The sequence below is a fragment of the Gracilinanus agilis genome, chromosome 3, assembly GCF_016433145.1.
Source record: "Gracilinanus agilis isolate LMUSP501 chromosome 3, AgileGrace, whole genome shotgun sequence".
Classification (NCBI taxonomy): Eukaryota; Metazoa; Chordata; class Mammalia; order Didelphimorphia; family Didelphidae; genus Gracilinanus; species Gracilinanus agilis.
This window is the reverse complement of record NC_058132.1, coordinates 529,951,169-529,978,825: the sequence shown is the minus strand read 5'-3', so window position 1 is coordinate 529,978,825 and position 27,657 is coordinate 529,951,169. Positions and strand designations below refer to the sequence as shown.

At 36.7% G+C, this 27,657-nt stretch overlaps 1 protein-coding gene across 3 annotated transcripts in view; it reads left to right on the top strand.

Moving 5' to 3' along the window:
- The window catches only part of CLDN10 (claudin 10), a 130,234-nt gene that overhangs the window by 84,653 nt on the left and 17,924 nt on the right, over positions 1-27,657 (top strand). For 2 of the 3 annotated variants that reach the window (XM_044670572.1, XM_044670569.1), the window contains exons 2-3: positions 16,260-16,421; positions 16,512-16,593. In XM_044670572.1, the coding sequence (XP_044526507.1) occupies positions 16,260-16,421; positions 16,512-16,593 (244 nt within the window). Of the gene's footprint in view, positions 1-6,338; positions 6,559-16,259; positions 16,422-16,511; positions 16,594-27,657 lie in introns of those variants that run through there. The other variant, XM_044670571.1, reaches the window with a different exon arrangement.

The following is a 27,657-nucleotide window of genomic DNA, read 5'->3' as shown; positions in this document are numbered from 1 at the left end:
AGTCTAAGAGGCGACCATTTAGTGAATTTCTATTTCTCTAAAAGAATTTTTTTTATTGAAGAAAGGGAATTTAGATTTTTTTGAGAATCATCCTGACATGGTTATAATACACTTTATATATCATCCCATCTAATAATATATATGTTAATGCATAAAATCCTTAAGCTACATGTTTCATAGTTTGTTATTTCACCTTTACTCCCCTAAAATGATTTCTAAAAACTATACAAGGGGTAATTAAGTGGCTCGGTGTATAGAATGCCAGGCTTGGAGTTAGGAAGACTTGGGTTCAAATCTGTCCTCACATACTTCCTAGCTATGGACCCTGGACAAATCACTTAACCCATTTGCTTAGCCTTTTCCCTTCTGTCTTAAGGTTGTTACTAGGACAGAAAGTAAGGCTTTAAAAGTAAAATTAAATTAAAACTATGCAACATGCCAATTTTTATGTGGCTAACTACACAAGGATTCCTAAACTGTAGGAGTTTTAAAAAATATTTGATAACTGCATTTCCATGTAACTGATTTCCTTTGTAATCCTATGTATTTTATTTTAAGCACTTACTTAAAAACATTATTCTGTGAAGCAATCCACATACTTCACCAGACTACCAAAGGAGTCTATGATGCAGAGTTTAAGAACCTCTGATTTGTAGTATCAAAATGTTCTTGTACCTTGAGGATAAGCAGTGCATTTTCAATCACAAAAATGTCTATTCTTGCCTCCAAGGAAAAGAGCCATTTTCTTTTTTTTTTTAATATAATTTGATTTTTAAAATATTTTCCCATGGTTACATGATTCATGTTCTCTCTCTCCCTTCTTCCTTCCCCCTCTCCTGGAGCTGACAAGCAGTTCCACTGGGTTATACAGTATACTCAAATTTACTCTACCAGTTCTATTCCAGACTTACTCATGCCAGTTCTTTCCCCTCCTCCTCCTCTTCAAAATCTGCCTTTAGGAAAACACATTTGAACCCAAACTCTTTGACAAATGACAGAGAGTTATACTTAAAACCCATTTCCATATTATTCATTTTTGTAACAGAGTAATCTTTTAAAACCCAAACCCCAAATCCTATACCCTTATAAACAAGTGATAAATCAAATGTTTTTCTTCTGTGTTTCTACTTCCATAATTCTTTCTCTTGATATAGATTACATTCTTTCTCATAGGTCCCTCAGGGATGTCCCGGATCATTGCATTGCTACTAGTAGCAAAGTCTATTACATTTGATCATCCCACAATGTTTCAGTTACTGGGTACAATGTTCTCCTGGTTCTACTCATTTCACTCTGCATCAGTTCATGTAGATCCTTCCAGTTCTTATAGAAATCAAATGATTCATCATTCTGAGAAGAGCCATTTTCACAAGAAAAGGATATTACATAAAAATCATGTGATATAATGGAAGGTAAGTTAGATTTGGAGTCAGGACAAATTTGCATTTTAAATCCTGGATTTTGATACATGTGAATGTTAGATATGTAGTTAGGAAACCTCTGTGTTTAAATCCTGGCTCCAACAATTTACTAGTGTTGTGATCCTAGGCACAAGTCACTTAATCCCTTTTGCCTCAGTTTCCTCATCTCTAAAAAGTAACTTAATACCTTTTTTTACTTCACAGTGTTATTGTGAGGAAAGCACATCTTTGTTAACTGAGGAAAGTGTGAACTTCTTTGCCTGCTATTTAGAACCCTTTCCAATCTGTGCAATCTCCCTTTCTTCAACAATTCCCATCAAATGCTTTGCAGTCCAGACAAGCTGAATTTTCCTCTGAACATACCTCATGCTTTTTTCAGTCTCTGGGCTGGTATTCACACTAATCCCTACTCCTGAGATGCTGTTCCTTCTTTGTTAATCCTTTCACCCTTTATTAATCTTTTCATCCTTTAAAGCCCAAATCAAATGTCATCTCCTCCATTAGCTGATTAGATCAGTTCATTACAGTGTAGGTGGTGAAGTGGCTAGAGTACTTTGTCAGGAGTCTGAAAGACTCATCTTCCTGAGTTCCAATCCAGCCTCAAACACTTATTGGCTGTGAGATTCTGGGTAGGTCACTTAACCTTGTTTGCCTTGGTTTCTTCATCTGTAAAATGAGCTGAAGAAGGAAAAGGCAAACCTCTCCAGTGTCTGCCAAGAAAACTCCAAATGTCATCAACAATAACAGCATTTTATGTGCCTCCTTAATAAACTTATCATCTGTATGTGTCCAATCCTTTTACTGTCAGATTGTAAAATTCATGAGAACAAGGTCATTGTCTTGCAATGATCTGATTTTCCAGGTTCTCTATCTCTGGAAATGTTCAAACAAAAGTTAGATATTTTAGAAAGGATTCCTTCATTGAGTAGGAAGGAGATTCCATTAAATGACCTCTAAGGTTTCTTCTTACCTTAAAATTCTATGCTTGTACTATCTTTCCTCCTTTCTTTAGTCATGGGCAATACTATCTCCATATTATGCTCTCCTGATCAAAAATTGACAAAAGAGAGGGCAGCTGGGTAACTCAGTGGATTGAGAGCTAGGCCTAGAGATGGGAGGTCCTGGGTTCAAATCCAGCCTCAGACACTTCCCAGCTGTGTGACCCTGGGCAAGTCACTTGACCCCCATTGCCCACCCTTACCACTCTTCCACCTATAAGCCAATACACAGAAGTTAAGGGTTAAAAAGAAAAGAAAAGAAAAGAAAAGAGAAGAAAGAAAAGAAAAGAAAAGAAAAAAATTGAGGAAAGAGAATGAAAACAATCAAACTAACTCAAGTTTCATTGCATATAAACTGGGAAACATTTGCATATAAACTGGGAAGCTTTGACAGTTAGATTTAACTTAGAAGACTCATTTTTTTTACCTACTATCATTATCAAGAGGAAGAAAATCTTAAAAACCAAAAGAATTAGAAAGACTTTGAAGGGATCAAGGAAAATAACAAAACAGAGCTTATATCTTTATACTCAGGAACATACAGATTTGCTCCCAAATATTGGCCTCTGTTGTCTGAAACCTTTGTGGTCACTTTGAGTCATTAAAAATGCCAAAATGAAATTGATTTGTCTTTAGACTATTGAAGATAAATGATGAAACACTACAAACACTATGGAAACATGAATGCTGCTCCACTTTTGATATCTCATAAGGAATTTCAAAGAAAAGAATCATTGCTTGTGACATATTAGAGATGTAAGGGACCTTGAGAATCATCTACTTCAACTTCCTCAGTTTCTGGTGAGAATTAAGTATATTGTGCAGCTAGTTAATTACTCAGCTAATTAGTCACAGATTTGTTACCTCGAAACTTGGTCTCTTGGACAGGGTTTTTTCCGTGTAGTTGAGAAAGACTTCCTAGAAGAGGCAGGACTTTCGTTAGTCTTGAAAAATGAGTAGGATTTAGACAGAAGAGAAAAAAGGGAAGGGTATTCTAGGCAAGTGAAATATGATAAAAGACACAGACATGGGAAATGAGCATGTTCTGGTTCAGTGAGTCCTGATGAGAGCAAACGGAATGTGGTGAGGAGCAATAGGAAATAAGGTGTGATAGGTGGGCGAAGATAAGATTACAGAGGGCCTTCAAAGACAGACAGAGGAATTTAGACTTGATGTGGTAAGAAATCAGGAGCTACTCAAGGTTGTTGGGTTTTGTTTTTGTTTTTTCAGCAGAACAGAGGAGCAAAATGTTATTCAATAATACCTAGCTAGCATTTACATAGTGCCTTCTGATTTGCAAAGTACTTTTCCTGTTAGTCATTTAAGGAAGAAGCAGATAGGTGACATGTAAATCTGACTTCAGATACTATACTAACAGTAAGTCACTTAAATGCCCTTTGACTCAGTTTCTTCATCTGTAAAATGAAGATAACAATAGCACCCACCTCCTAGGATTGTTGTGGGGTTAAAAGAAAATAATATTTGTAAAGCACTTTAGAAGGCTTAAAGTACTTTGTAAATCCTAGTTAGCTATTATTAAGGATGATTAAACTAACAGTTGTTTCCAGGACTGGCTTGAGGAAGATTGGAAAGATGTTATTGCAGTTATGCAGGTGTGAATGCCTGGGGCAAGGAGCTGGCAGAAGGAAGAGAAAGGAAAGGAAAAATATGAGATATTTCAAAGGAAGAAACTGTAGGACATGGTGAAGGAATGTACAAAGAGAAGAAGAAAAAAAGAAGAAATCTATTAAAGATGGCTCCAAGGTTTCAGTCCTGCAAGACTAAGATACTCCACTGGGGTCCCATTTCTTAGACATGTATCTTGTCATCAGGGAAACATCTTTTTTCAAAGAAGACAGTGTGAATGGTGAAACACAATTCCGTCACCACTACTAGAAAATATCAGGCAGTAGCCTCATGGTCCTAAATGAAAAACAGTGCAATAAGTAGAATTTTTAAGCTTATAATTCTGATTAAATCAAGTCTGGTTCTGTCCTCCTCTATTCATGGATTTGGATAAGAACATTTCGGTTAAACAAGTATTTATTGTGTTTTCTATGTGTATACAAGGCACGGATACAAAGACAAATATGAAACAAGCCTTCAATAATCTCATAGACTACTTGGAGGAATCACATAGTCTACATTATACAAGTAAGCATAAACAAAGAAAAGATACAATAATTTCAAAACTGAGAGTGTCAATCCCTGGGGAGATCTGGAAGGATACTGGATGGAGGCAAGAAAACAAGGGAAGCATATTCAAGCCAAAGAATATTCCTTATGCACAGACAGAGGGAGAAAGAGAAATATTGAGTGTGTGGAAGAGTTAGCAGACCAGTTTCACTAGAACTGAGAGTGTAAAAAGAACAGATACACACACATACACACACACACTCAATATAGAGGCACCATGCTGCTTCCAAGGACAGAGTCTGATAAGTGCACCCTCCTTGACAATACCACCAAGGCTTTAACAAGGTCAATTTCTCAGACTTACCATGAAAAGTATGGAGTTAAAACTCAATAGTGAAATCATCATGGATAGTCTTATGTGGCCATATTACTTTAAGCTTACCTTTCCTAGCAGAGTGGAAGGCCAGGTGCCAAAGTAGATACAGTGCCAGCTTTCATATCTGACATCAGACACTTAATATCTATGTAACTCATGGTAAGTCACTTAACCCTATTTACCTCAGTTTCCTCCTCTGTAAAATGAGCTGGAGAAGGAAATTCTGGTATCTATGTCAAAAACAAAACAAAACCCAACCCAAATAGGGTCCTGATGAGTCCGGAGGGAGTAAAACAACTGAACAAGGACAAAATCCTCCGGGAGTACATAGTACACAAAAGGCTTTCTCCTTTCAGATTTAATAAGGTGCTTTGGAAACCAATCTATTTGCCATGGGTAGGGCAGGGCATAAAGAGAATCCTCTATCAAATGTGCCACATCCGGCTGCCTGTCTTCCTCTTCTATAATACCTCTGAACAAGAGCATTTCTTGAAACCACAGGTCTCTAGATATTCAGACTTCAGTTTAGCATCTGAAGGCCAGAGGACTCTATAAGGGGCTTCGAGGGTTGGCAGGTCAGACCAGCAGACTAATAATAGGTGTACTACTAGAAAAGGGTTACTGAGTGAGATGAATGAAAGACTCTGTTCTTATTGATGTGGGCATTTGGCCCAATTTTTGAGGAGGGAGTAGAAAGACATAGCAGTGTCCTTTACCTAAGAGGAAAGAGGATTCTGATACAGATTCAGGCTGGCGATGAAACGGACCAAGAAAACTTGGAGAATTATCTCACTCCCTTAGAGATCACTCTCTATGTTCAACAAACCAGCTGCCTAGCCCATTTCTTACACCTTTCTATCGCTCTTGTTTCTTCCAAGGAAACCCCACGAAGCTAAAGGGCAATATCCTGAATCTCAAGCATCAAAGAGTGGTGGGAGTGAATTTTGGAGCACGGCAGTACAGTCAAGTTTCTAATTTTCTTTCCCCATCTCTTCTTCCTCCTTCTCATTTAAAAATTCTAATCTATAGGGCCAAGCTTCTTAGTAGCAGAGGGAAAGAAGAGGAGGAGAGAGGACGGGAGGGGATGGGAACAAGGGGCGGTGAAAAACGGGATCGGGTTGGGGGTGGAGGGAAAGCTAGGGCTGGGACAGGATGCTGCGAAACAAACTCTAGGGGCTCCCTCCACTGAGCTGGTAGCTTCGCCCCTGGAGCTAGCTAGCTGCCGTGTGTTCAAGTTTCGGGACTCTCTTCGACCCTCTTTATTCGCGTGCGCCCTGGGGCTGCTGGAGGAGGGGACCCTGGAAGGAGGCGGAGTCGAGGTGGTGGTGGTGTAGGTGTGGGGAGCAATAGAAGGAAGAGGTCCTAGGTAGGGGAGTGGATGCGGGAAGCGCTCCAGCAGCCAGCGGCATGGCGAGTACAGCCTCAGAGATCATCGCCTTCATGGTAGCTATCTCGGGTTGGGTGCTGGTCTCCTCCACTCTACCCACCGACTACTGGAAGGTGTCCACCATCGATGGCACGGTCATCACCACCGCCACCTATTGGGCCAACCTGTGGAAGACCTGTGTTACCGACTCCACGGGCGTCTCTAACTGCAAGGACTTCCCCTCCATGCTGGCTCTGGACGGTCTGCATCTATTCCTCTTTCTGCATGCCCTCTCCCCTAGCTCCTTCTTCCTCACATCCCTTTCTCATGTTCTCTCTCTCTCTCTCTCTCTCTCTCTCTCTCTCTCTCTCTCTCTCTCTCTCTCTCTCTCTCTCTCTCTCTCTCTCTCTCTCCATTCCACTAGGTGAGAGCGGTCCATCTATTTAGCTGGGCAAGCCGGGGAGGAGGTGCGCGTGGCTAAAAGCGGCGCAGGGGCTCAGGGGGCACACACCGTAGCTGGGGGCGGAGACCGATGGGCTGCCCTCTCCCGTACCTAGCACTTTTAGCGCCTTGCCAGCTGGATAGGCTTTGGGAAACAAGAATGTGGCAATTGCATCAGGGTAGGGCAGGAGGTGAGGGACCCACAGAGGAGAGCTTTGAGTTCGGTTTGTTTTTTTCGCTCTTCTTAGAGTCTACGCAATGGATTGTTCTACAACATAGGTTCTTAACCTGGGGTCCGTGGATAGATTTCTGGGAATCCGTGAACTTGGATGGGAAAAAAAAAAGACTGAGATCTTCATTTTCATTAACCTTTAACCGAAATTTAGCACTTCCTTCAGCTATTTTAAAACGCTCTGCTAAAGGATCCATAGACTTCTCCCCGCTGTCAGAGGGGTCCACGACTCAAACATGGTGAAGAGCCCCTGGTCTCTGGAAAGTGGGCGAGTAGGTTGAGAGTGCCCCTTGTTTGGCTGCGAGGTGTGTGGCCTCCAGGTGTGAGCCAGCCAGGACGAAGGGAAGCAGCAGGTGTACAACTCGGGCCGCCCCTTCTAGCTCAGGCAGCGCTCTCCGGAATGCTGCCACCACGGAGCTGCCACCAGGGACTGAGGTGACCGGTCTCTTGTTCTGTTCCAGTATTCAGCGATTCTGTATTCGTACACACAGCAGAAAAGAGGGCGTTTGGGAGAAGGGATCTGCAAACTTGGGGTGGTTCTTGTGGCTGCATTCCCACTGCTAAGGATACTCACTCATGTAGAGGGGCGCTCCACCAATAAAAACTTAGTTTGTTCTTGTACAGTTAGCAACTATAGATTCACCAACCTTTAGAACTCAGTGTTTGCTTTCTTTTTTTGCGGAGGGATCATGGCATAGAGGGATGAAAGTGCAGACAGCTTCCGAAAATTCAAATCCCAGCTCAGACAATTAGTTTGTGATCCCGAACTAGCAGTCCTTAAACAGCTAACTCCACAGGATTTATTGACTGGGACATAACCGGGTTACAACCTGCATTGGAAATCCCTCACTATTGCTGAAGGCGTAGCACATTCCTTGGCCACTTATTTCTGAAATGGGGGAATTGATCTAAAGCAAAACTCATTTGTCCTTGGATTTCGGTCAGATCTTTAAAAATTATCCATTAGAGAGATAAAAAAAAAAAAAAGAGGTGTGCTTCTTTAAAACTATAAAATCACTCATTTGGATTTAAATAAAACTTCCTTTAGTTTTAAGACAATAAACCAACCGATCATTCCGATCCAAGCCATCAAGTGCTTAGTTATTATTCTACTGCTCCTGAAACCTCAGTCGCTGCGCAAAGAAGTTTGGCATAGAAAGAATACTTCCTTCCCCTCCTCCCCCCCGCGTCACTTTCTCCTTCCCCCGCCCAGCCCTTACTTTGGTTAGTATGCTAGCTTTTCCTTGGTGGGATAATCTTTCGTACGTGTGTATTTTCTTATTTGAAATATACTACTTTCTTTGGTTTTCCTAACATAGTTATAAATAAGACTAGATTCCCCCCCTGGTTTATAGCAGTTCAGAAAGTCTGCTACAGTTAGATAGTCGCAGATAATGCTGGCTTTGTTTAACCTTGAAGAGAACAATACACTTTTGAAGTAGAAATTGGGATTCTGATCTAGAGAGAAAAGAGAAAGGGGTTAGATCGCATAAGCTAGGTCGCCGCAATGACCCAAGAGGAACTTTTACACTATTTTTAGCTTTAAGATGTTTTCTTTTTCTCTCGTTGCATTATTGAAAGTTTTTATTTACAAAGCTGGGTAAATAGTAGAGACAAGATTTTGATGCTGCTAAGGTTGCACTTGTCTCAGTATATATATATATAATTGAAAAGCAAACTCTTGCTCAATGTGGTATTTGAAGAGGACACAGTGCAAAGGAAATATAGGCATTGTTCTGAAAGAGACAAGGATTTGAGTGGTGCCTTCAAATGGGAATGATCTGGGTCATATTTACTCCCTAGAACTACTGTTGAATTGTCTCTGGTATCCAAAACACAAATCCAGGCAGATGAGATGAACAGATAGGCTCTTGTTTCTGTGGTTTACCATTCAGGAATATGGGATTTACAGTAACTGTCCTGAGAGTATTCTTCTGTTTTAATTGTATTGTGAGGTGAGTTAGCGTGCCAGCTGTGTGAGCTTCCTTTTAAGGGGGTGGGGGGGACAGGGAAATAATAGCCTCCAGAGTGTTATTGATAGGATGCTGAAATGCTCACCTTCTCAGTGGGAGGGGAGCAATGGAATGGGTGAGTGGATGACTAATCAAGTTTAAAAGTTGAATGGTGGAATGAAGAGAAGGGGCAATTACATCTATACTTGGGCCACTTTCCCTTTCTGCTCTAAAATCACTGAAAAATGGAAAGTTGAAGGGAAGAGGAAAGAAATAAAGGCTTAAAGCTAAAAATCTTCTATCCAATGAACATTTATAAAGTGGCTATAGACATCATGATGAGTGAATAGATCTTCTGAGTTTGCAGGGTGTGTGTGTGTGTGTGTGTGTGTGTGTGTGTGTGTGTGTGTGTGTGTACACAGAGGGACAATCTGGATTCAATTCCCAACTCCCACACATCTTGAAAGAAGTGCTCCAGAGCAAGTCACTTAACTTCTTATTACCCCAGGTGATTCTTCTAGTCAACAAGTTCCAGAACCTTTGCTGATCCTTAAGGATAAGTGATAAGGGATAGAGAGAAATTCATAGATTGTCTTTAAGAGGAAAGGAGGAGAATTTAGATACAAACCCTGTGAGATGATTCTAACAGATCTACATTAGTAGAAAGAATTCACTGGGAGCTCTCTATACTGATGAAATACAAGTACACATATACATTTAGTATATTTAGTACAAGATGTACTAAACACTTACAGGTACTAGGATGCAAAATAAGCAAAAACAAAACCAGTCTCCTCTGTTCTCAAAGAACTTATATTCTCTTGGGAATAGGAGTGCTATAACCTATCAATGGAGAGAAAAACAAAATAATTGAGAGAGTAGAGATCAGTAGACACTGAGAGCAACAAGGAAGGCTTCACTGAGGAGATGGTGCCTGAAGGAAAACAAGGACTTTTAAAGAGGGAATTGAAGGAGTGCATTCCAAGTTTGTGTGAACCTATATTAAGTAGCAAGAGATAGATTGGGTAACATCTACCTAGTGATCTGGTTTGACTTGGATCATAAAGAACAATAGGAGATATGGTTGGATGGGTAGGGTAGAGCCATATTGTGGAAGAACCTAAATGCTAGGCAAAAAAGTTCGTATTTTATCCTAGAGACAATAGGGAAACACTGATAATTTTTTAATGTGATCATTCATTGAAGAGTATTTTGTCAGGGCTGTGGAAAAAGGATCAGAGAGAGGAGAAGTTAAGTAGGAAGACTTTTGAGTAGGCTATAACAGTAGTCTAGGTAAGATGAGAATGATCCGAATTGGCCATGTATGTGGAGAAAAAGAGAGAGAATGTGACAGATTTTAAGATATCTTATAGATTTAGAATCACCAGTTTTGGTCAATTGATTAACTATGGAAAGTGAAGGAAAAGGATAAACAGGATATTATTCCCTGCTCATCAACAGAAGAATTGGTTTTTTCTGTCACCTAGGAATGAAATATCTCTGGTCAGAGTCAGTCAACTTCCTAATTTCTCATCATCTAGGCTCCAGAAGATGGTGTACTATAGTTGAAACTGAAGGCTATGTTGTCCAGAAAGCAGCAATTGACAAAGTGTATAAGTGCATAAATATGAGTGAACTCCAATTCAGTAAGATTTATCTTCCTGAGTTCAAATCTGGCCTCAGACACTTCCCAGCTGTGTGACCCTGGGCAAGTCACTTGACCCCCATTGCCTACCCTTACCACTCTTCTGCCTTGGAGCCAATACACAGTATTGACTCCAAGACGGAAGGTAAGGGTTTAAAAAAAAAAAAAAAAAAAAAGCTATATCAGTTGTCATGAGGAAAGTAAGGCAGATTCCTGAAAGAATCCAAGAGTGAAAGGTACCTTATTCATATTTTTCCAGTCTTGTAGAAGATTATTAAGTTAATTAATAAAGATAATGATACTAATTTACTTCAGTTAGTAATATAATATATGGAGATGTACCTTTGAGTTTTGACTAACGAGACTGTGTAACTCATCTCAGTTTTGTAGATAAAGCAGGTTAAACCTAGAAAAGCTTTGTGCCACCTCAGAGCTAGTGATAAGGATCCAGATTGCCAAAATAAATCCTCCTTTTTTTCCCACAAAATGATTTTAGTAGTTCAGCTCTATTCCTTTTTAAGACCTTCCCAGCAAAAATGTTACACATTTGTCAATGTAAGAAAAATCACACGGAAAGAGATTAGATCTATGAATTCATTGGTTTGGGGAAATTCCCAGAGGAGGAAACTACTTCTCATCAAGGGCAGGACGACACTTTCTCGGCAATTGATAGCCTTAGATAGTTGCCTAAAGCTTTTAGAGTCTAAGTGATATGTGCAGGATCACATGGTCAGTATATGCTGGAAACAGGACATATTCCCAAGATTTCTGCTCTTAGGTGAATTATCTATTACATTAAACTGCATGTCATTTAAAACTTTATATATGTATATATTTTTTTTCTTTCTGGAGAGGCACCATTATGCTGTTACATAATGGACAGAGAGCTCACTTCAGAGCCATGAATACCTGGATTGGAGTCTCATCTCAGACACATACTGGTTGTATGATCATGAATTAAGTCAAATATTCTAAGTCAATCTCTGAGATTCTAAATTGTGGACAAGGTACTGACTTTCACTAGAAAAAGGAATTTCCTCATCTGAGAATTCCCTCTGCCAATGAAATCACTGTCCAGGCTAATCTCTCTTTTGTAGAGTCTAAAATCCAATGTATGTGCTACTAATGGTTTCTCTTCAGGTGGAATATTTTAATTTTTAGAGATTGATGATGAAAATCAAATGACATTTTAACCCACAATTTGAATTTTGGTTACAAGGCCTCAAACTTCAAGTTTTGGGGAAATCAGGCCATAGTTTTTTCATCTTCCAGTATCTACTGATACAAGTCACAGTACTTTTACTAACTGAAACTGTTTCCTAGTTAAGTGAGCTAATGATTTCTGGCTATCTTGCTAAACTCTATTACTCTCAAAGTGCCATTTGACCTTTAGATAGGAATCAATCTCAGCCATGTTGCTATTAGTATATGCCATCTATTTTTGTTACTGTGAATGTTTGCCATTTCTCCTAGGAGATTTAACTATAAATTTTGCTTTAGAGAACCTCTGAGTAAATATGTTCATGCTTCAGCACCTTAATGTGTTAATTAGCTATTAACAGTGCCAGTAAATTAGGCCTGTCAGAAATAATGGCCTCCTTGACCAGTTTTTACTACTATTTTGTTTGATGGTATTATCTGAAATAAGTTTTACCCTCAGGAAGTGTTAAATGCGAGGTTATAGGTCCCCACATTGCAAAAGGGAAATCATTACATGGATGCTTATCAGTGGATATAAATGATGCAAACATTGGCTCTGTTGATAGAATGGAAGGAATCCAGCACTTATTGAGCACCTACTATGTGCCAGGCACTATGCTCAGTGCTTTAAAATATTAACTAATTTGATCCTCACAATAACGCAGGGAGGTTGGTACTATGATCCTCAATTTACTGTTGAAGTAACTGAGGAAGAGAGAGGTTAAATGCCTTGCCCAAGGGTACAGAGTAAGCAAGTTTCTAAGGCAGGACAGGTTTCCTGCCTGTCCATAGTGCCTCCAAGATGCCTTTTAATATATAAGTAGGCAGTGCCTAATTTATGAATACCTGAATTTTGCAAACATTTCTTACAAAGAACAGAACAAATTATACAAGAAATCTCCACCACCTGTGGAAAGCCCAATCCAGACCCTAAGATATTTCCATTTATACAGATACAGAATTAACACAATACAGAGCAGGATTTCTTTTTTTCATTTTTTCATTTTAATTTTGAATATTTGCCCCTAGTTACATATTTCATGTTCTTTCCCTCTCCCCCAAACTACCCTAACCCCTCTTAGCTGACGCACAATTCCAATGGGTTTTACATGTATCATTGATTAAGACCCAATTCCATATTATTGATAGTTGGACTAGAGTTATTGTTTAGTGTCTACATCCCCAATAATATCCCCATCAGCCCATATGTTCAAGCAGTTGTTTTTCTTCTGTGTTTCTCCTCCCACAGTTCTTCCTTTGAATGTGGCTAATTTTCTTTCTCATAAGTCCCTCAGCCTCAGAGCAGGATTTCTTAAATGTTTTTTTGTGTCATGGACCTCTTTTGAGAATAATGTTTTTAAATAATTGAAGGAAATGCTAACTTTCAGTTAGAAGTTTGTGAAAGCAAGTATGTATGCTTTTTTTTTTCTGATTCAAGTTCTCAGACCCCTTAAACACTATTCCTGGACTCCTCTGTGGACCCCTGATTAAGAACCCCTTCTCCAGAGGCACCTGGCAACATAGCCTCTAATAGATACTATAGGAAGATATGATGCTGTCAGTTTTGTTAGTTCTCTTGCCTTCACCTTCCCACAACCAAAAGAGCAATTTGCCAGGAAAGATGTCTCTAATGTTCTGAAGTGAAATTTGGCCCATACTTTTCCATGGAAATACTGTTATAAAAATGGTTAGGTATGGATAATAGTATTCTTGGTTATACTAGTTCTATGCTGCTATGGGCTTTGGGGACCCAGACTGAGAATTTAATCACAATTTATAACACAGATTCTATAGGAAACGTATTTTGATTTCCAAACTACAGAACTTACAATTGAACTGTAAACTAGAACTGCATGTACCCTACCAATTTATAATGAAATCCGAGTGAAGAAGAATTCTTTCTCTAGAATAGTTTTATTTTTAGCATTTTTCTTGTTCTAAAGTCTGATATTTGTTCAGTGACAGCAATTGAAGGCAAGCCAAAGAAGTTTAAAACCATAGTTCTCTTTGATGATAAAATATATATAAATGTATGTGGAACCTTTGCTTCTAAACAATGTGCTAGTCCTCTTACCGACTGATCTCTTGGATTCTTGGATCTAACCTGAAGTGCTCCAGTGGATAAAGTGAATTGAGCACTGTATATAGATTCAGGAAGATCTGAGTTCAAATCCATCTTCAGACACTTCCTAGTTAGGTGACCCTGGGCAAGCCACTTCATCTCTGTCTGGCTCTGTTTTCTCAACTGTAAAATGGAGGTTGTTGTGAGAATTGACATAGTTGTAAAATGAATAGTGTAGTGCCTGGCATATAAAAGGGCTTACTAAAAGCTTATTTTTTTTCCTCCTTGAGGATCCTGATTCTAGCTTCCAAATACCCAGACTGCCACATGGTCTGAAAAAGGGATCCTGTTGAAAAGGGAGGAGTAAAGGGATACTTAGCTAGGGATTTATTTAAAATTTTAGGATTAATTTAAAATAGAACTAGTTAATTGTTTAGCAATAGAGTTACAAGTAGAACTGCAGCATAATGATTGGGATCCAAATTTCCCTGAGTTAACTGTATTTTCTGAATGTCACTGTCTTTATGCTGCTTTCACAAGGGTTACTGTTTTTTGTCGGCTTGTTGGGTTTTTTTGAGGCAAGAAATGTTCTTTAATCATAGGAAAGGAAGATAACTTCATAAACTATAAAATAAAATTCATATAAACAAAAACCCAAGATATCTGATATCTTTCAAAATACATTTTAAGGGGCAACTAGGTGGCTCAGTGGGTTGAGAGTAGGCCTGGGGTAAGGGGAACTTGGGTTCCAAACTGGCCTCAGATACCTCTTTGCTGCGTGACTCTGGGCACTTCACTTTAACTCCAATTGCCTAGCCCTTACTACTCTTCTGTCTTGGAACTGACACTTTGTATTGCTTCTAAGACCAAAGGTAAGGTTTTAAAAAAAAGAAAACACATTTTGTAATACAATAAAAATATATGCTTCTTTCCATTTGAGGAGACAATTTTTATTTGGAATACCTTAGAAAGCAAAAATACAGTTTGCATAAAGAATTTGGATTTCATTCATATCAGCATGGAGGAGAAATTAGATTCACTATTCATAAAAGCACCTTCCCTAGAAAATGAAATCCACTAAGACTTGAACAAGAATTTGCATTTCAGTGGTCCTGACATTTTTTGTTTCTTTAGAAGAATTTATGTCCCTGAACTGATATAAAGTTTTTAATAGTATCTCCAACTTTATGTCTATCACCTTTGAAAGATTGTTCTAATCATAATTGGTTCACATCTTATTTATTTTTATCTCCCAGCACTTAGTCCTTATCTTCCAGCCTTAGCACTTATGTATTGTTCACATAAACGTATGTGGAATTGGCCTAATACTTAAATATTCTGAAGCTGATACTTAAGCTTTTATTCAGTCCACAATTTTCACAATAGGAAAATTCCCGGCTCCTGAATTCAGTACAAACTTCTAACAGGAAGGAGAGAAAAGTCAAGGTTTAGTGATTCTTGGAATAATTTAATTGAAAATAAATGTTACAATACTCCACTTATAGACTTTATTGATGAGTGTTCATCCACTCATTTTTAAAAACAAATAATTGAGTATCTACTTCTCATAAGACACTGTTCTTTGTTGTAGGTTCAATAACATTCAACAAGAAAACTTCAATAATTAATATGCTATTAACTAGGCTTTTAAAAATAATTTGCACAAAGCCCAGTTATTTTTTTTGTTTTAGCTATGAAGAATGGGTTTGAAAAGCAAATTAATATTATAAGCAAGATTTAAGCTTAAATAATGAAATTACTTATTAGGAGAACAAAATACTTTCAAGCTTTTCCCAAGCACTTTGAAATACACATTCATGTGCCAAAGTTACTACTTTGGACAAGTCACCTAGTCTCTGCAGGTGTCCATTTCTTCATTTATAAAAAGCCCAGGCCTGGACTATATAATTTCTAGGTCTCTTAACACTCTACATCCTAGGATAACGTAAACTATTGATGAATTAATTCTAGATTATTATCATCTATTATTCAAAACAGATTCCCTAAGAACTCCTGCTAAACAAAAAAAACTTTAATTTCAAGTTACTCTATCTGTGTGAAGGTAATCAAATAATATTTCTGTCTAGAACTCAACCCTTGTCCAAGTCAAATGCCTTTCAACTGGTCTTAATTAAAGAAGTCTTACAACAATTAGTTCTCTCTGGGGCGTAAACACCATAGTTAAAACCTTCATATGCCAGAAAGATCATGAATAAGTTTGAGGAAGAGTTTCAGGGTGTGGTATTGAAAAGAGCATTTCTAGTTTCTACTCTCACCATAAGACCAAAATGATGGAATTTTAACTATTTCAGTTATTTTTCCAGAAGACAAAATAGAATGACTCAAAATGGGACATTATAAAGGGAGGATTTACCTCTCCAAAATAACATATATTGTTGTAATTTTTAAAATGTCATATTATAATTGCAGGTTACATCCAAGCATGCAGAGGACTGATGATTGCTGCTGTCAGTCTGGGATTTTTTGCTTCCATATTTGCACTGTTTGGAATGAAGTGTACAAAAGTTGGAGGTTCAGATAAAGCTAAAGCTAAAATTGCTTGCTTGGCTGGAATTGTATTCATACTTTCAGGTAAATATTAAATTTTTATGTAATCCATATATGTAGTAAAATTATTGTGCCAATTCTTATGTTAATTTAGTCATTTCTGGAATATTTTAGGTCTATGTTCTATGACGGGCTGCTCCCTCTATGCAAACAAAATCACAACTGAGTTCTTTGACCCTCTTTATGTTGAACAAAAGTAAGTAATCTTTCCGTTCTACCTATCTTAGAATATATAGAACACATAAATGAATGTTCTGAAGGAATACGAACATTTTAATGGTATAATGAAAAGTTAGAGGCAGTTGATGGCACGACTCAAGAAAAAGTGTATTTTAGAGAGCAATCTGTTAAAGCAACACAGCTTCGTTTACTCCTTTCGGAGCTTTACATGGTGGTGTCTTTTCTCTAAATAGCATTGGATGTAGGTAATTGCTATGCTGAATGTTAGAAAACAGAAAATAGTGAGAAGTGCAGGTAGAAAGAGAAGAGAATTGGGAGCAGCTAAAAGATGGGGAGGGGAAGATGAAAAAAAATGACAATGGAAACTTGAGGTGATGATGTTTTATAGAAGTCACCAGCCAGTTGACTGAGAACCTCTGGATAGAGCAGTTGCAACTCATAATTTTGCCAATTAACCTATCAAAATTTAAAAAAAGTATTTGTTATTACATCAAAATCCCAAGGAATCTCCCTTCCGTCCTATCCTCCCTGCCCTAGTGAGAGCATTAGTTTACAAAAAAAAAAAATGTACATATAAACTATGTCCTTCCTGTTTCTATTTGTCTGTTCTTTCTCTGGAAATTTGCATATATTTCTCTCTAATTTGCGTATATTTTTCTACACACCATAGGATATCTCCTTTTCTTTATTCATTTTTATCTTATCTTGGTAAATCTTGGTAATCATGTAAGATTTTATTGTATACCTAATTTCTTCCAAACTTCTTCCCAGTTTTCCTAACAATTTTTAACAAATAGTGAATTCTTTCCCCCAAAACATGGGTCTTTACTTTTGTCATATATATATATATATATATGGTTACTATAATCTTTTACTACTGTTTGTTATATGTCTGTTCTGTTCCACTAATCTACCTTTCTATTTCTTAGCTAGCATCAAATAGTTTTGATAATTAATGCCTTGTAATACAGTTTGAAATCTGGTACTACTAGTAGCACATCAAAATTGCTCCAATAAATTTTTGTAGTAAAATTATACCTAATAAGCTTTCAAGTAATTTTTTCAATTAAAAAGATTTATTTTCTCTCCCTTCTCTACTTTTCCATTGGAAAAAAGTCAAAAGGAAAACAGCCCTTGAAACAAATATATAGCATCAAAAAACCCAACAAATTCCTACACCATGTCCAATTATTTCCGCCTAATTCTACAGCTCGAGTCCATCAACTCTCTGTCAGGAGATAGGTAGCATTCTTTGTTGTTGGTCCTCTGGAATCAGGGTTGATCAGTGGCACAGTAGTATTCCATTACAATCATGTGCCACAACTTGTTCAGTCATTCATCAACTGATGGGCATCCTCTCAGTTTCCAATCTTTTGCCACCACAGAGTGCTATAAATATTTTAGAAAATATAGGGTCTTTTCCTTTCCTATTCTTGATCAGAGTAATTGAGTCTTTCATAATTGTTCATTTTTACAATGTTGTTATACTCTAAATTATTCTCCTAGTTCTACTCACTTTATTCTATTCCAATGAATGCAAATCATCCTTTGTTTTTCAGAAATTCTTCTTTTCATAATTTCTTATGGATATCCCAATTTGTTCAGTTATTCCCTAGTTGATAGGCACTTAGTTTCCAGTTTGATATTTGGTAACTAGAGATTCTTTTCCCCTTTCTTTTATCTCTCTGGGGGTATATGCTTGGTAAATGTCTAATTATTCTTTGTAAATAAAACAATTGCCTAAGAGCCTTGAAGACATGAACATTTTAAAAAAATTTAATCTCAGTTGTAGAGACATAGCTTAACAGCCAGTGAATTGATATTGCTTATTGCTTTTAGACAGTAGGCTGTTGATAAGTTTCCCTGTTTTTGACCCAGACTCAGAAAAAAATCCAGGTATATCAATGTAGAAATAGCAAAATCACTAGGAAAGCATCCCTTCTGTTTTATTATAAAACAGTTTTGTAGGGTTTAAGAATGTTCTTGTATGTAGACATAGGAAGTCATGTTGTAAGACCATGTAGGGCTGTCACTTCAGTTAGTATCCTTCTTTCTCATTGTATTCTAGAGGTTTCAAAAGAAAAAAAAAATCCACCAAATATTTAAGATTGCGTAGTTCTTCTTGCATCCCATAAAGGACATGGTAAAGGACATGAATTCTGGATTTCTCAAAGAGTAGGATATGTAGTTTTTACCCACCAAAGTCTCAGATCTTTATCAGAATGTACCATTCTCTTCCTGATGATAATGATCTGAATCCTAATTCTATGCTAGTGTGCTTTTTACTAAATAGAGGAAATGTACCTTGAAGCAAAAACATTTCCTTTTTGTACTTTTAGAGTATTTTCTTGTTTTATTGAAAATGTTCCTGGTTTGTGTTAGGAACCAGAATTAATTATGAGTTCATGTGTACAATATTATGTTGATCTGTTGTCTTAAAGTTTTTCTTTCCAAAATTACTATTCTTTGTGATTTCCTTTTCTAGGACCTTCTATTCCACCTTTACATTATTTGCCATTTTAGAGAGCTTTTTTGAACTTATTTAAACCATCTCCAAAAAAAAAAATTCTTTAAAAAAATCTAAACTTATATATAACACAGACCTTACATGGAAGCTGGAATTATTCAGAAACCAAAGTTCTAAATAAAATAATAAACGTAAAGCATTTTGTAACTTTTAAAGTGATCTGTGTTTTGGCTATTAGTATTATTATTATTACAAATATTCTGATGTTTGTTATTTTGAAATACAACTTCCAGATTTTAAAATGTTCTTGTATGTATTCAATATATGATGTCAGCCTAGGAGATGATGAAGCTCTACAAACATTATAAACTTGTCTATTTTTTCCTCTTTATGTGCCACCTTCTATGAATCTTTTTTTAAATTTTATCTTTTTATTTATTTGTTTAATTTAGAATATTTTTCCATGGTTCCATGATTCATACTCCTTTCCCTCCCTCCTCCCTTTCTCACCCTGTAGCCAATGAGCAAGTCAACTGGGTTTCACATGCATCATCTATCAAGACCTATTTCCATATTATTAATATTTGTAGTAGAGTGATCATTTAGAGTCTACATTCTCAATCATATCGCCATCAACCCATGTGATCAAGGAAATGTTTTTCTTCTGTGTTTCTACTCCCACAATTCTTTCTCTGGATGTGGATAACATTCTTTCTCTATAAATCTTTTCTTGACAACATTTCCATCAATGAACTATTTTTAAAATTGCAAATCTCCTTGAAAAATTACAGTGAATTCAGGTATGAATTCTCAGGTAATTTTGACTATTATTCCAAGACAAATTACCTTGGTCATCATATGCTTAGCCCCCTTAGTTAATTTAGTGTTGGAATTCCTTAGTTTCTTTTCGGATTACAACTGACCTAAGTATTATAATTCTCTAATAGGTAAGGGAGGGATTTTCCCATTTGTTCTTGTATAATTGTTGTGTTGGTTTAGGCCTGTGATTTCACTTTTGTAGGGAATTCCCAGTGTGAAAATTTCTTTCATTTATACAGATCAGCAATTCCACTGCAATTTATAGTTGTCAAATGAACATGCATTTATTAGTAAGTCAACCACCAAGTATTTAAAAAAGCATTTTATTCAGTAGATTGAGAGTCAGGCCTAGAGACAGGAGGTCCTAGGTTCAAATCTGGCCTCAGCCACTTCCCAGCTGTGTGACCCTGGGCAAGTCACTTGACCCCCATTGCCCACCCTTACCACTCTTCCACCTATGAGACAATACACCGAAGTTAAGGGTTTAAAAAAAAAAAAAGGCATTTTACTGTGTGTCAGGCACCATGCTAAGTACCTACTACTTGGCAGTCATTGTTTTATAGACTATCTTATAGCCATAGAGATTTTTGTCTAGGTCACTGAGACATTAAGTGATTTGTTGCAGAGCCACATGTTCAATATTTAGCAGTTAGATGGGATAGCAAATAGTGTTGAATCTGAAGTCAGGAAGTTGTTGTTGTCGTTGAGTCATTTCAATCATGTCCCACTCTTCATGACCCTATTTAGAGTTTTCTTGGCAAAGATTCTAGAGTGGTTTTCCATTTCCTTCTCCTGCTCATTTTATAGATGGGGAAGCTGAGGCAAAAAGAATTAAGTACTTGCCCAGACTCACATAGCTATTAAGTGTCTGAGGTCACATTAGAACTCAGGTCTTCCTAATTCCAGGCCTGGTGCTTTAGTGCACTGGGGCGCTAAATTCAAATCTTCCAGCTGTGTGACCCTAGGCAAATCATTTAACCTTTGTCTGCCTCAGGTTCTTTATCTGTAAAATGGAGACAATAATAAGACCTACATCTTATGAGAATAAAATGAGACGATGTTTATAGAGCGCTTTGTAAACCTTTGAGTGCTGTGTCAATACTGACTATTATGAATATGTACCAAAATGAGGCAGTACTTGAACCCAAGTTTTCCTTACTCCTAGACTGGCATTCTATTAACTACAATATTACAAATATATTAGTTCCACTGTGGATCAATTTTTTCTTCTACTCTAACATCTCCTTTTCTTCTATTGAGATTTTTGAAGACCAGAATTATATATTTATGCTAGGACTTTAGGTTGTAGGTTATGGAGTTTTAGAGCTGGAAGGAATGTTCAAGATTTATCTAAATCCAACACCCTCATTTTACAGATAAGGAAATTGAGGTCTGTAAGAGGTTAAGAGATTTGTTCAAGACCATATAGAAAATTAAGGCAGTGCTTAGAGATCAAATGCAGATCTCCTGGTTAGCTTTCAGTTCAGAGTTCTTTATATTGTATTATAATTGATCTCATTTACCCCATATATCACTATGGTAGTTTCTTTCCTAGCCATTCTTTGAGGTTGCCTTAAATGCCTAAAACAAAGAGACTCTTTTTGATATAATTAAAGAGTTTCCCAATAACTTCGTGTAATAAAAAAGCACTGCCCAATCAAAAATTAAATTTATAACTAGAAGCATCTCCATAGTTGTCATGCTTTTGCATTTCCAAGGAATTCCAAAATCTAAGAACTATTTAACAAATTTAAAGACTCAAAGGATTTATTAAATATTTACTTTCGTGAATTGCTACTCTAGAATGGTGGTGGATTGGATAGAAAGACAGGATAGCTACATACAATCCACAGACGACCTCAAAACCTTAATTTAGTTAATTATGTCTCCCTACCCAGTGAATGTCTGTTCTCCCTTCCCCTGCTCCTTTAGTCTGATGAAGGTGTTAATAAATATGGAAATGTCCAAACATCTGGAACAGGAAGAAGAAGCAGGAAGTATCAACAAACTATTAAATAATGATGCTAGGGGGAAAATGAGAAATAAACAATGGCCAGGAGCTACTTTTTGAACAGTCATATCCTGAGGGATTTTTCTATGGATCTGTGATTTCATTGATGTGGTTACAGTTGCAGATTACAAGCCATCCATGCCTTCTGATCCTGTGGAATTCTTGCCTATGTTTTTCCAAAAGTTCATTATGGAGAATATCCCCAACATGTTAGAAGCGTTCCTCTAATTCTTTTATATACCATAATACCAGTGCAGCATGTAAGCTATCATTCTGTCAACCCCTCACTCTCACTACATAACTGACCTATTTCCTTTTTTAAGTCACACATACAGCTAAGTTCTACTTTCAGTAAGAATCTTTTTTCTGATCTCGCTTAATGCCTTCCCTCCGGTGATGATCTCCAATTTATCCCATATACACCTTGTTTATATGTTGATTCCCCCAACAGACTGTGAGATCCTGCACTTAGCACAATGCCTGGCACATAGAAAGTGCTTAATAATAAAGAAGAAAGAATACTCTCAAAGGGGCAAAACAACTGACCAGGAAGAGAAGGTTGGTTAGGTGGGATTGAAGTAAAGCATGGCAGGAGTTTTCCTAAACAGTGGTACTGGAAAAGCAGTCACCAGTTAAGAGAGTAGGCACCAGGTAGAAATTTCTCTAGATTGGAGGTGGCTGTAGAAGAGGAAGATAGAGATACTAAGACTTAAGAGTTTTATTGAGTTGGCTGAGAGCACCAAGAATTTAAATGAAGTGCCTGAGACCACATAGCCAGTAGGGGTCATAGGTTCTCATCTTGAATTCAGGAATTCTTGTCTGTAAAGCTAGTTTTCTAGATCCTCTGCCAAGCCATCTATGCTGATCCTGTCATTTTATATATTAAAAAAATGGTAGCCTCAAGAAGTTAAATGACTTGTCCATATTAACATAACTAGGTAAGCAGCAGAATTAGGAGCATAGATCAGGTCTCTTTGATTCTCAGTCTAGTGCTCTTTGCATTACACCACATTTCTTCCCATCATACTTATTCATTAGACCCAAGAAGAAGTGGTGATTGGGGTACACTGTCTCCAGAACAATATAAAAATATTTTATTGTCTGCTTTCTCACTTCTGTTATGAATGGAAGCAAGGGCAGGTAACAAAATGAATATAAAAGCATCCCAAATTCCTATAAGTTATCTCCAGAACAAGGTGAGATCTTAGGGGTGAAGGATTAAGGAAACTGATTATCTTTCATCTTAATAATACTTTCTCATTAGCACATTACCACAGATAAGCTATGAAAAATAACTTCTTTTTTGAGTGAGGTCTAAATTTTTGTTTTCAGGCATGGCAGTAGGGAACTGCTATTGAAGAAACATCTACCGATAGAGATCAGCAACTTTTTTAAAGTTTTAGAGTGTTGTGTAGGAGCACAAAGAGTTAAGTGACTTGCCCAGGATCACACAATGAGTATATGTGAAAGGAATTAATTCCAGGTCTTTCCCACCTCAAGAAAGTTGACTCTCCTACCAAGTAAAATCACTCCTATCTACATAATTTTTTGACTATGGCTACAATTTCACCTAATTATTTCCAACTTGTGTGTATGCAATGGACATGTAGCAAGAATGATAAGAGATGGCCAACAACAAGGGATTTAAGTTTCTTTTAAGAAAATGTTAATTTGTAGTGTGACCAAACTTTGAATTGCATCAGACAATTTCATCACAGCTGTAATACAGCTCTTAGGCTTTTATATAACAATAGTTCAAACTTTGATATGGATTCCTACAGCAAATTTAGGGGAAATGGGGTGTGATCCCACCCCCCCAAAATATCTGCAAGGCCTCAGACCAGTATGTTTCTTCCAGAAAAATGGCACTTGCCCTTTATAAAGCTTGAGGAAATATAGCTAAGGAAGTAGAGGTGACAATACAAACAATATATCTTTATTATATGGCTATTTATATTTATTTTAAGTTTATGGTTGTTCATTCTTCAACTCCCAACTTTTACTTGGAAAAATTCTTTTCATTAATCCTGTGGATAGCACTTCAAGTTTTTGTTTTTAACTTTTAAAATCATTTGACTGGGTAAATTCTTGGATTTTGATATTTCATTATGAGACTTCTTTTCCTTTCATTCTGCTTCCTATCTTTCATTATGGGCTATGCTTCTGCCTTTTCATTTTAATACATACCCACTCAAAGCCTTGAAACATATTTCTCAACTCTTTCCTTTAGGCTATTTCAAGCTAACTTCCTCTTTTTTGCCAAAAAACAAACAGAAAAACCTAACAAAACTACAGCCTCCCCCCCAAATCTTAATAAAAATTCCCTTCCTGAAGCTTACAGTAATAGCGATACCTCTCAGCATGATTCATCCATTCCAAAGTGTTGAAATGAATTATATCATTCACACTATCGATTAGTAGTCCAAACCACTAACTTCCCGAAAGTCTTCTGCTGTTGTTATTTTTTAAAGAAGCTATACCAGGAAGTAATTGTTTGACATCAATAAACTTTTCCAAATCGTTCAAAATAAAATTGGAATACTGATACGCATTTTGATTTTGAAAAATAGGGCATTATTATTTTTAGTTTTTTATTATTCAAGATTCATTATGATTGTTTTAAATATATTTTTCCTTTTTTATTGTGAACTTAATTGAATACCAACAGATATGAGTAGAACACAGAAGAAAATTGTAGTTACTTTGAATTTCTGTTATGCATTTTTTAAGTATTAAACTTAACATAACAAAATGCCCTTTTTATTGTATCCCCTTCTGAAATTCTTTCTCTTCTATGTATTTTAAAAAATTATGTATTTTTAATAAACAAAAACCTGCCTTTTCTATTTCCCACACCAATTCCTATTCTTACCCAACTTAAGAACTAAAGAAAACCAAAACTGTTACAAATATGTCTACTTGAGAAAAATATATTTCTGCATTGTCCATGTCCCCCCAAAATATATTTCATTCTGCACTCTGAGATCTTCACATCTCTGTCTGGAGGTGTATAGCATGTTTCATTGTCAGTATGTATTGCTGTACCCAATTCTGTTTGTGTATCTAGTCTTCCCTCCACTGACCAGTTCAGCTGAGAATGAAATTAAAATATCATATGTTCCCCCATCCTCCTCCTTGATTGCATAGATTTCTACTTCTGTACCCTAATGTTTATGTGGAATGATTTTTCCTAACTTTCTTTCCTTTCTCCTCCCATTACCCCACCATGAGTAATCCTTTCCCCCTACCTTCCAAATATTGTTTTCTTAAGTTCAAGACAATAGAACTATTCCCAAGCCCTGCCTAATTACACTCCCTCAATCAATCCTGATGATGAGACAGTTCAAAGGAGTTATATGTATTACCTCTCTATTTTAGAATATAAGTAGTTTATCTTTATTTCATTTTTTATCATTGTTCATTTCTGTTTACCTTTTCATTTTTCTCAATTTCTGTTTTTGAACTTCAAAGTTTCTCTGCAGCTCTGTTTTTTTCACAAGAAGTGTTTGGAAGTCTTCTATTTCATCAAAATTCATTCTTTCTCCACTCCCTATCCCCCCATTCCCTCACTGGATTATACTTAGTTTTGCTGGGCAAATTATTCTTGGCTATAAGCCTATATCCTATGCCTTCTGGAATAGTGCATTCCAAGCTCTCTGTTATCTTCATAGTGGTGGCTTCTAAATCATGTGTAATTGTAATTGTGACTCCTTGATACTTAAGTTCTTTCTGGTTACTTGCCTCCCTTTTTCTTTTTTTGAATTCAAAGCTCTGGATTTTGAATATTATATTTTATGGAGTTTTTATTTGGAGATTTCTTCAGGAGGTGTCAAAAGGATTCTATTTCCACTTTGGTTCCAAGAGATCTACATCATTTACTTCTAGGATTTCTTGAAATAAGTCTAGACTTTTTTTTTCTTCTTAAAATTTTCTCCTAAATTTGTTTTCAAGATTAACTTGTTTTTGCTCTAAGACACTTAGATTGTCTCCTATTTTTTCCTTTCTTTTTGCCCTTGTTTTAATATTTTTTCATAGACTCATTGGCTTCTACATGATCCATTCTAATTTTCAGGGGGCTCATTGCTTAGACAAGGTTTTGTAGCTATTGATCCAAGCTAGTTTCCTTTCCAATACTTTCTTGCATAGCTCTCATTTCTTTTCTATTTTTCCCTCTAGCTTTCCCATTTCACTGATAAAATATTTTTAAAAATTCTTTTTGTGACTCTTGCTTCATCTCTTTTAGAAGTTCTGATTGAATTTATGATCAAACTGTATTTGATTTGAGGCTTTGCTGGTATTTGATATTTTGGAGTATTTTACTTCTTTTAGTACCTTCAGGATCTATTTCTGCACCTTTGTTACTTAATATTTTCATCAGTGCCTTAGATAAATGTATAGACAGCATCATTATAAATTATTCAGAAAACATAATATTGGGAGGGCTAGTTAGTATGTTTAATGGTAGGATCTCAAAAGATCTTGATAGACTAGAACAGTGATGGGCAAACTTTTTAAAGAGGGGGCCAAAGGAAAGGAAATGCTCATCTGTCAGTCTGTTTCTAAGCCAACTCTTTCAAAGTTTCATTGTATTGTATCCTACTCATTGTATTCATCAGATTAGGAATAATGTCATACTGCCGTATAGAACATTTCAGGGAGCCACATCTGGCCTGTGGGCTGTAGTTTGCCCATCACTGGACTAGAATATGGAAAGAAATAAAATGTAAAAATTGATGGGGATAAATGTAAATTCGTCAGTTGCTCAATTCTGCTTTGCATATTTATAAGCTACAATGTATTCTATAGCAGAACAATCTGAATAGTGAAGGGATTCAAGACCATTTCATATATGAATTGGTTGAAGGAACTGAAGAAGCAAAGGAGGAGCAGGGTATAAGACTGTCATCAAGTATTTGCAGTGGAGTATGGGGGGCAGCTAGGTGGCACAGTAAATAGAATACTGGCCTTGGGATGAGGAAGACTCATTTTAGTGAGTTCAAATCCTACCTCAGACACTTAATAGATATATGACCAGGATGAGTCACTAAACCCTGTTTCAGTTTATTCACCTTATATCATTATGTTATATTACATTATATATTATCAAATTATATCATTTTATAAATAAACTAGAGAAGAGAATGGCAAACCACTCTAATATCTTTGCCAAGAAAACCCCAAATGGGGTCATGAAGAGTTAGACTCATCTGAAACAACTGAAAATTATCAATATCTGTGGGGGTGCAAATGAATTTGTTCTGCTTGGTCTCAGAGAGCAAAGAGTTGAAATTGTAGAGAAGTAATTTTGGACTTAATGTAAGGAAAGCCTTTCCTTCCCAGAGTAAAACAGGATCACTTAGGAATTCAGGACTGCTTTCTCAGGGGAACGTTAGGGACTTCATCTCTTTAAGCAAAGACTAGATTGCCACCTAGGAAAATTTTAGGGAGATTATTGTACAGGCATGGGTTGAGTTGATGTCTTCAGAGGACTCTATGATTCAACAGTATCATCTTGGAGAAGAGAACATAAAGAGGTGGTGGAACTAAAGGAATAGGGAGATATGTTATATTAATGGAAGAAATGATTCTCTAAAATATAGTCATAGAATTTTTGAGTTTGAATCAATGAAAGAGTCCTTATTAAGCACTAAATCTGCAAAGCATTGTGCTAAAACACAAATAGTAAAGTATGACAATTCCTTCATTTAAGGAAGTTACATTTTATGAGAGGAGACAACAAATATACATGATATGTATGTATACAACATGGTTTCAGCTGTCAC